Here is a 9,739-nt window from a genome sequence, read left to right on the forward strand (position 1 = left end):
GATTGTATTATCAATAATGTTTCCAGTGGCTGATGGATGAGGACACCCAAAAGATTTTTAAGATTTCAGTAGAAACCCTCCAAATGGCAGCACAATGGCAAAATGTTTATTAACCCAGGGTCTCCTGAGAAAATCCTCCAGGGATGTGCACAGCCATGCCAGGCGTGGGCCAAACGTGTGCTCAGCATCATCCAGCCCATCAAGCAGCAGATGAGACAGGATTTTTCCTCATTCCTGCAGGGACAGGAGGGATCCTGAGAGTGTCCCAAGAGGAATGGACAGACAGACACACTGCTTCATGTGACCCCCCACTGCCCTTTTCCTTCCCAGGGCTCAGTGCAAATCTTCCTAAACAGCTCTGGGAACAAACAGCTTTTCGAAAGCTGCAATAAAAGCCCTCTGCTTTCACTAACATCAAGAATAGGGAACATCAAGAAAAAGATCATCTCCTAGTTCTTTGGGGAACTGAATTTGCAGAACAGGCATCCTGTCTTGAAGATAAACATTCCCCTCAAAAGGCAGGCACAGCCCTCGCCCTGTGCACGGCAGGAGATTCAGCTGATGGTTTTGTGATGCCACATATCCAGCACAGCCTTGGAAATGCTCTTGTGCTGGAAACATATTAGACAACATTGTCATGTATTGAAAATTGGCAAATCTCCAGGCTGGGGCTTCATGGGATAATTTGTAGATTGAATGTTAATGAATATTGTTGTTGTTATCTTGCAAGGCTGTGCTGACTGTGTTGCCCATTGCAAATCTTGATTTTGACTTTTTTTACCCCTATAACAAGCAGCATAGACAATTCCGGCACAGCTGGTAAGTCAGGCAGCCAGCAGAAGACATATGGGAAAAGGTGATTCTTTCTGTGCCTACGTCACTGCCTCCCCAAACTCTGCTGCTTCCAACCCCTGCTGACCCGGGATTGTTGTTTGGAGTCCTCTCTGTCCTTCCTGCAAACTCACCCAGCCTCAGCAGTGCTGCCCCAGCCACGGCACGTGGAGGTTAGGAGCAGGCAACAAGGGGATCCCCAGCAGCATAAATCTTCTTTTATCTCTATAGGGAAAGAGGCATGGAGGGGAAATATTGACATTTCTCCAGCCCCGTGCTGCCCTCAGAGCTGCGATGTGGCTTTGCTCTCGGGAGCCTTTTTGTGCAAAACATCGGAGCAGCAGCTCAGCCGAGCACACCTGCAGCAGGTGCCCCCCTGGGAGTGTCCCCTGCAGCTCAGGGGACCCTGCCCTCCCCACGGGCAGCCTGGCCCCAGGGGCCACTCACAACGTGCTGCAGCCCACCATGATTTATGTGGCACTTGTACAATTGATGTGCTTTGTGCCTGGGGACAGTTAAATGGTAGCTCTGTCATTAGTTTAAGCAGAGGTTAAAGGTGATCAATAACAAGGGTTTCACGCCCAATTGATCACCCCCTCGCTACTTATTTCTGCCTTTTGCCTTCCATTCCACGGTGCTTTTAGAAATAGTAATTAAAGACATTACAAGTGTTCCACTAGGCAGAATATCAAGCACTCCAGATATTGATTCGATTCTCTCCCTTTTGATGACGTTGACCTGCGCCTGTCCCCAACACCAGCCAGGCTGGGCCAGCCTGCAAGGCAGAGAGCCCCGCTGGGGGCAGAGCCAGCCCCTGCCCTGGGCACAGGGTGGAGAACAGCACAGGGCTCTGGGACAGGCAGCTTTTAGCTGTCAGCTCCAAGTCTGAGGCACTCTGAGCCTCAGTGCTTGGCCCATCCTGTGAGCACAGACCTGGACTCTGAGGGGAGCACAAGGGAGGTCAGGTTTGGTGACAGCTTTCATCCCTTTGCTCCCAAATGCTTTGACACCCGAGCCCATGGCATGGCACGGGGAAAATAAACATCATGAGAACCGTCCTGAACGCTGAGCATTCTCAAGCTCCTGGCACTTCCAGCTCTGCAGAGCACACAGAGGCACACGGGATGTGGACCTCGGTCCTGAAGAAGAGAAATTCAGAGCCGCATCCTGACCCCGACCTGGCAGGAATGAGGGCAGGCGACAATGTCCAACCCCACGGCATGTCATCGCTCCTCCAGACAGCTCTGCCAGATACACGCCACGGGCCATGTGCGTAAAAATAACCCCGCGCTGCCGTGAGTCAGCCGGGAGCCGCGGAGACGGCGCTGGGCTGCGCTTGTCAGCCCGAGCTGCGGCTCCGCGCGGCTCCCGGCTGATGGGGAGCGCTCCAGCGGTGGGTGATGCCCTTCCACAGCGCTTATCCTCAAGGCAAACAGCCCGTCCTGCTCTCCACAGCCCTGGGCAGGAGGGGCAGAAGCACTTTTACCAGATCAGGAAGACTTTTACTAGATTAGGAGTGTTCCCATCCCGGTGGGAGAAGGAAGCAGCGCAGCGATTTTCCGTCCCGGCAGCGCAGTTCTGAGCCGAGCACACGGGAATGCTCTTCCCCACCAGAGGGACTGAGAAATCCCTCTGCAGCTCACACTGCTGCAGCTCTTTTTGCTGAGGTGGCTCAGCAACCCGTGCAAATTAACCCTTGCAGCTTAATGTCATGTTTTATGACATCACTTCGTGAGAAGTAAGAACACCGGGGAGGGGGGGAAATCCTGAACATTTCTCACAGTCCTTAAGAAAATGAACAGGAGATCTGGGAGTAAAATCCAGTAGCTCTGGGAGCATTTTAGAGGAAAGCCTGTATTGTAGCAGATCTCAAAATCACCCTCGTGTACTACAACTCCCTCACTGCCCATCCTTCTGTTGGTTGGTCTGTAACCAGGATAGTCTTAAACATGACTGAAAAAACATCTCCAATTTAAAACTAATGATTTATTTAAAACATCTCCAAACATAAAGTTATCCAATGCAACAGCCTGACTCTTTATCCTGCAAATCACTGCCAGAGATGCAAATGTGTAAATTCATTTCCTACAGTTTTTTGTCTGGCTACAAATTTATGATCCAGCATAATCTCAGTCTTATAGCCTTTAGTGTGACTGAGAGGTACTAATACACAGTGAACTCCAGGTAATAAAAATCACAGGACAGATTTTCTCAAAAAAACCCCCCCCAAACCCACAAAAAACCCCCCCAAACCCCAAAAAACCAAACAAAACCCCCCCAAAAAAACAACAACAAAAAACCCCCCAACAAAACAAAACCAAACAAAAATACAAAATCCAAACAAAACCAAACCAACAAACCCAAACAAAAAACCAAAACAAAACCAAAAAACGAACAAAAAACCCCAAACCAAACAAACCAAAGCAGTACAGTAAAATGTAAAGATGCCCATTTGCCCATTGGCTCTCTCACACCTTCGACTGATCCACATGAGAGCTGCCATTTCCATGCAGCATCCAACACCTCTTGTGCATGTACGTGATATTTGCAAGAGGATTTTTGTGCACTTGTTCACTGATTTACTTTGAAGGACACAGCTTTTAGGGTGCAGCTCCTGACACACAGCTGAGCAGCTTCAGTGAGCCATCCACCTTCCTTGAACATGCTGACAGAACAGCCAGCTTGGAAACCTTCTGTAGGAAATCCTTTTGTGTGGCTCTGGTAACTGCTGAGAGTTTTGGCCCTAGAGAGTCTGGTACAGTGATGGAAAGCAGATTGATTGCCCCCGTGGAGCCGAGAGAAGCCAATGTCCACAAGGAAACGGGTCCTGCATGCTGCAAAAATGCCTTGCTCAGGCAGAATGCTCCAGAAGAAAGGCGAGAAAAAGGAAAATAAAGAAATACCTTTAAAGTTTGGCATGCACTGGCAACAAATCACAAGTGGGAGCAAAGCTGAGTGCCCATAAATCAGCTCGGCAAAGCGCAGTGGTGGCTCCCAGGAGAGGCTTTAACGAGCTCCTTCTCTGTGTGTTTCCTCTGTAGGCACATACATGCAGAACAGGGATGCTGCTGCTCAGAGCCCACCTTGTACTGGCTGGTGGGAGCCTGCAGGAAACCTGCTCTTTTGGAGCTGCCCGTTTCAGGAAGGAACATTGCCCTTGGTCCCCCTGAGCAGCAATATGAAACTCGGCGAGAACAGACACTGTCATCTATAGACATTTAGCATTTTTAAACAGAACCAAAACACCCCCCACGCCACCTCAGCTTGCTCCTGACCCTGCTGGGGCTGATCTGCTCCAGAGGAAAAGGGGACAGCAGGTGCTGGCAGCAGGCAGAGCCCCCATGGGAGCTGCAGCCACCGAGTGCCCGTCCTCCGCGCACGACAACGGGCAAGCACCAGCCAGGATGTGCTCCTTTCAAACAACCCAGCTGTAAGAAAAACACAAGGCAGCTAAGGAGAAGTAATTCCAGAGTTGTGGAGCTCTGCCCTGGGGCAGGACCCAAGTCTGCTCCCAGTACCTGTGAAATGACAACTCTGAGCTGTCCTGGGGCTGATCCAGCTCCAAACAACCAACGGTAGAATTAGCATCAAATTAAAATATATGCAAACGACATTAGCACAGAATTACAAGATTTGCTTAACCCCACGGTACTGGAACTCTCCTTCTAGGGGAGAGAGCAAGCAGGACTGGGCAAAATTGGGAACAAGACTATGGTGTTAACGCCGATGCTCTGGATTTTCATGTGGAGAGATTACAGTGTTTCAGCTGCTGCCTTAGCTCATTAGGGGCCAGTTGCATTGCAGCGCTGTGCTGGGATCAGGCACAGCTCTGGCTGGGCAGCCCTCAGAAGAGACCAGATTCAGTGGAAAGCATAAGATGAACACGGCATTGCTAATTACGAGCGACTGTGCCTCGCCAGGCAAACTGCTGTGCTGTAGTCACTTCGGCAGTTGTTATACAGCATGCATTCCCTGCTCCTGCAAGTGGCAGCAATAACAGTCTAAGACAAGAAACCTGGAGAAGATTGGATCCTGGAATACTACAACCTTCTCCTAGAGCTGATCTGCAACTGTCCATCTTTTTACAAGTAAAAGGGGAAAAGTGCTGCCCCAGTGAATATTGTCTGCCTTACAGCAAACAGCAATGTCCTGAAATTACCGACAGCCAATGTATAAGATGACAGCATTTGGGAGGCACAGCTGTCCTCCCATGCCCCTGGAGCAGAGACAGGCTCTCTGCCCGGGCAAGGGTGGCACAGCACAGCTCACACCCTTCTGTGAGCACAAGGAGGGCTGAGCCCAGACCAGGGCTGCATTCACCTGGTACCAACTTCCCCATCCGGCCAGAGACCCCCTGGTCACCACCTCAGCTCCCCTGGGCAGCCTGAGATGTAAACCCTGGGTCACCAGCCCCTCTGGGCAAGGCAAGCAGATCACCCCAGCCCCTGGTGATGGACGACATCTGTCCCAAGTGCAAAGAGCACAGCCCAGTGCCACCATGGGATTAACCAGAGCCTGAATGCTCTGAAGGGCATCTGCTGGGGCAGAGTGCTCCTGGGTCAGAGCAAAGATTTCCCATCAGCACAGACCTAAACCCCTCTTTAACTGCACTGCCAGTGCTCCCGGTCCTTATCTACACTTCCTACTTTGTTTGTTTACCATTTACTTTGTTTGAGCACTGTTAAATAAGTATTTGTACATCTGCTTTTCTTTAATGCAGCAACACCAGAGTCCTACCTTTCCTGGCTTTACTACTGGTGTAGTAGCATGAGGTCATGCTTTCACCTTAGTGAGAAACAACCACCAGAAAAAAAAAAAAAAGAAGGAAAAAAAAAAAGGCTCTCTCCAGTAATTGCTATTTAATCCCTGACCAGGAAAACTAACAAGTTATTTCTAAGATAGGCAAACCTTTGGGGCATTTGATTTTTAGCACAGCTGAGCGCTGCGGCACCGCAGAAAGGAGATGTACAAAGAGAATTTTATTTTTGCTGCTCAACAGCACGAAAAGAGCTAATGCAGCGGGGCTGCCAGTGCCTTATCCAATGTGACACAGAGAACAACCCAAGGGTGCTCATCCTCCCCAGCACTCACTGCACATCTCATCCATTAGGAGAACCCAATGTGAAAACTGACCCTTCCCTTCCGAGTATCAATACAAATCCTGTTTGCCATCCAGGTTAGCTCAGAGTGAAGAGGTTACTGAATTTTCTCCTCCCATAGAAAATCAGCACATTTAAACGTTCAGTGCAAAAGAGTTTGTTTTCTTTAAGAAACAAGCAAACAAAAAGACCTCCCTCTTTTGTTCAGTTTTGATTTTGTTTCTTCTTCCCTTTAAAACCTGGCTGTCACACAGAAATTCTCAAGCAAAGGCTGCAATTACAGCATGACAAAACACTAAAAACAATGGTACATGTGTGGGGAACACACGAGGTAACAGCTAAAGACAGATTCTCAGAGTTGGAAATTAATTTAAATGCTGTCACCATACATTGACTCAAACCCTTCAATCATCCTCGTCCTTTACTTTTTTTTACTGGAGTGTATCATCTAAGCTACTACATGTGCTTAGCTATTTAGAAATTAGTAAATATTCAGCAAAAACAGCAAAACTTTTTGAATTCAGGCTCTCTACAACAGCCCTACCATTCTCTGCTCTTCTATAAAAACCAGTCTCATTACAAAAAAGGAAGCCAAGCCTGTAGCAAAAGCAGACACAACACACACTGTACACTAAACCCTTTAAGTGAGATTCTGTATTATGCTCTGTATGCCAAGGGAAGTTATTAGTACCCTAACCCACAGCATTCACTAGCTTGTTTTTATCACAAAGTGAACCATTTCTTTACAGAGTATTTGATTCAATAACTGCTCAAAGTGACTTTATTTTAAAATCTCAAAAAAATCAGTTTACTAGAATTTTGAATGAGAACTTGGTAGTCTTGTATTAGCTGATGTAGAATTGCTACATTATCAGAAACATTGAAAATGCAGTAAATTATAACATCGTCAATGGCAAATGTGACATTGTTTAGACAAGTAATATACACCCCCACCAAAGGCACAAGATGCAACAAAAATCAAACTGCAAGGAAGACAAGAATTTTCAAGTATAAATTTTCAAGAGTAAGTTACATTTGGTGTGTTAGAATTTTTTATATATATTAAAAAGATTTATACACGAATTGCAATGCACAACGCAGCGCTTTCACTAGAAAATCCCCTTTAAAGCTTCTGTTTTCACAGCACATCATTTGTACTGAATAAAGTGGGGGAACCATCCAGTGCCAGATGTCTGAGAACATCAGTAAATTCTCTGCCAACTAAAAAGAATTTGGTCCTTTACTACCAGATTTCGATCAAGTATTTAATCAGTGCAAGAGCTCTGTATGGGGACATATTTCAAAAGTTCTCCCAACACACAAAACACCGCAGGAATCCAAGGACCTGCAAAGGCAAACAATCCTCTCATGAGACTTTCCTTGGTGCTGCAAGAGAAGGTTTAAAGTAGAGATACAGGATCATTCTTCAAAGAACTGAGAATGCAAAAAACCTGTATTTTCAGCCTTTCTTGGCACAACCACAAAAATATTCGGGCGTGAAACCACGAAAAGGAAAGCTGGTGACATCAGAAAAAGCAAGAGCGTGGTTTGAGTAGACGGAAATCTACTCAGTGTGCATGTATTACCCCTGCGATATGCGGGAGGAAAAGTTACGTGCGGGCTGCTTTTCCATTCAAACCGCGGAGAGTTCCCTTCGGATGGGTCAAAAACACGGCGGAAGGTGCGGGGAACGCGGCAGCGCATCCACAAAGGGAAGCGGCTCGTCCAAAGCGCGTTACCGGGTGCGCAAAGCCCTACCGCGGGGCACCGAGAACGGAGCTCCCCGGGGGCTCTCCGGCCACCGGGAACGGAGCTCCCCAAGGGCTCGGCGGCCACCGGGAACGGGGATCTCGGGCTAAGGCAGCGCCGCCGCCACCGGCCCCGACGGCCGCGCTCCCCCGGCCGGGCGCTCAGCCTGCAAAGACGACACGAGACCGGTTGGTTCCTGGGTAAATGGTTTATGTAAGTAATAAAATATTTACTATAACATAAATAGAAACGTACCCTCGCAGTCTACATTGGTTTTGCAAATAAGAGATACAAACAAAAAAAAAAAAAAAAAAAAAAACAAACCGAAAACCCCAGGGGAAGGGACCGGACTGAACCCACCAACGGGAGGGTGCGAGCTCCGCGCACGGTTAGAAATAAATAGAGAGACGGGCCGGGAAATGGTTTTTCGAAGCGTCCCCCCGGGCGGGCCGGGCCGGGCAGAGCGGGAGGGGCCGAGCCGGGGGCTCCGCCGCCTCCCGGCCGCGCGAGGAAGGGAATAAATTAGAGATCGCAAACCTTTGGCTACTGCTGCGGCGGCCGCTGCGGCTCCGGCGGGCGAATATAAATAAAGAGCGCGGGGCGCGGAGCGGGCGGCCGGGCCAAGTCTGAGAGAATAAATTAAAACGCGTCCCCCCGCTGCCCGCGCCCGCTGCGCCGCCGTCGGGGCCCGCGGGGGGCCGGGCAGTCACTGCACGGCGCCGGGCAGCGCGTGGTGCAGCGGCGAAGTGTCCGCCTGTGCGTAAACGTCCTCCATGGGGGGATGCGGGACCCCGGCCGGCGTCATCCGCTTCTCCTTCTGCCGCCGGTTGCAGAACCAGACCCGCACCACCTCTTTCTCCAGCTGCAGGGAGTCCGCCAGGGAGGTGATCTCGTGCGCCGAGGGCTTGGGGCACTTGAGGAAGTGGTTCTCCAGGGCGCCCTTGACGCCCACCTCGATGGACGTCCGCTTCTTGCGCTTCCGGCCCTGCGCCGCAATCTTGTCCAGGTTGGTGGGGCTGCCCGTGCTGGAGTCCGTCTCCTCCAGCCACTTGTTGAGCAGCGGCTTCAGCTTGCACATGTTCTTGAAGCTCAGCTGCAGCGCCTCGAACCGGCAGATGGTGGTCTGCGAGAAGACGTTCCCGTACAGGGTGCCCAGCGCCAGCCCCACATCGGCCTGCGTGAAGCCCAGCTTGATCCGCCGCTGCTTGAACTGCTTGGCGAACTGCTCCAGGTCGTCGGAGCTGGGCGCGTCCTCGTCCGACGGCTCGGGCGGCCCCAGCGGCGGCGGCGAAGCCGCCAGTTCGTGCCCGCCCGCCTCCTCGGCGCCCAGCGGGTCGCGCAGCCCGTGGTGCAGCGCCGGCGCCGGCGGGCCCAGCATCCCGTTGAGGCCCGCGTAGGGCTGCGCGTAGAGCAGCGGCTGCCCCGACGGCGGCGACATGGGCGGCAGGTGATGCGCACCGCCCTGCGCCCAGCCGCCCGCCGCGCCGCCCGCCGCCGGCTGGTGCACCAGGTGCGGGCGGTGGTGGAAGGCGGCGGCGGACAGCTCTTCACGGGGCCCCGGCGGGCCGCCCTTGGCGTGGTCGGCGGGCGGAAGGTGCGCGCCCCCGCCGCCCCCACCGCTGCCCCAGTCCGTGCCGGCGCTGGGCAGCCACTGGTGATGCGCCAGCCCGACGGCGTGCCCGGCGGCGGGGGCCAGTCCCTGCAGGTACTCGTGGTGCATCATCTTCTGCACCTCGCGGTACGTGGTGCCCTGGTGCAGGCGGTCGCCGTCGGGGTGCATGAGCGCGGCGGAGCGCGGCAGGTACTGCGCGGCGGCGGCCATGGCGTGTGCGCCGCGCCGCCTGCGCCGCGCTTTAGAGCCGCGCGCCGGGGCGCGGGGCCGCCGCGCGCCCGCCCCGCCCCCGCGCCCCATTGGCCCGCCCGCCGCCGCGGGAGGCGCGCGCCGCCCCGCCATAGGGCGCCGCCGGCCGCGGGGGCGCCGCCCCGCCGTCCCCGCTCGCCATTGGACGGCGGCGGGAGGGGCGCTGCCCACGGGATTGGCCGGCGGGGGCGAGGGGAGG

The 9,739-nt window shown here is 52.6% G+C and overlaps 1 protein-coding gene across 1 annotated transcript; it reads right to left on the bottom strand.

Annotated features, from left to right (window-relative positions):
• Positions 1–7,872: 7,872 nt before the first annotated feature.
• POU3F1 (POU class 3 homeobox 1) lies at positions 7,873–9,501 on the bottom strand. Its single transcript, XM_066204341.1, has one exon. The coding sequence runs from the start codon at positions 9,499–9,501 to the stop codon at positions 8,386–8,388; it is 1,116 nt and encodes a 371-aa protein (XP_066060438.1). The 3' UTR covers positions 7,873–8,385.
• Between the last annotated feature and the right edge of the window lie 238 nt (positions 9,502–9,739).

This window comes from Chamaea fasciata, unplaced genomic scaffold (genome assembly GCF_029207755.1).
Source record: "Chamaea fasciata isolate MVZ Bird 193981 ecotype frontalis unplaced genomic scaffold, bChaFas1.0.hap1 SCAF_26, whole genome shotgun sequence".
NCBI classification, from domain to species: domain Eukaryota; kingdom Metazoa; phylum Chordata; class Aves; order Passeriformes; family Sylviidae; genus Chamaea; species Chamaea fasciata.

Coding starts and splice junctions, on each gene's coding strand:
- POU3F1 (XM_066204341.1), bottom strand. CDS start 9,501: ATGGCCGCCGCCGCGCAGTACCTGCCGCGCTCCGCCGCGCTCATGCAC.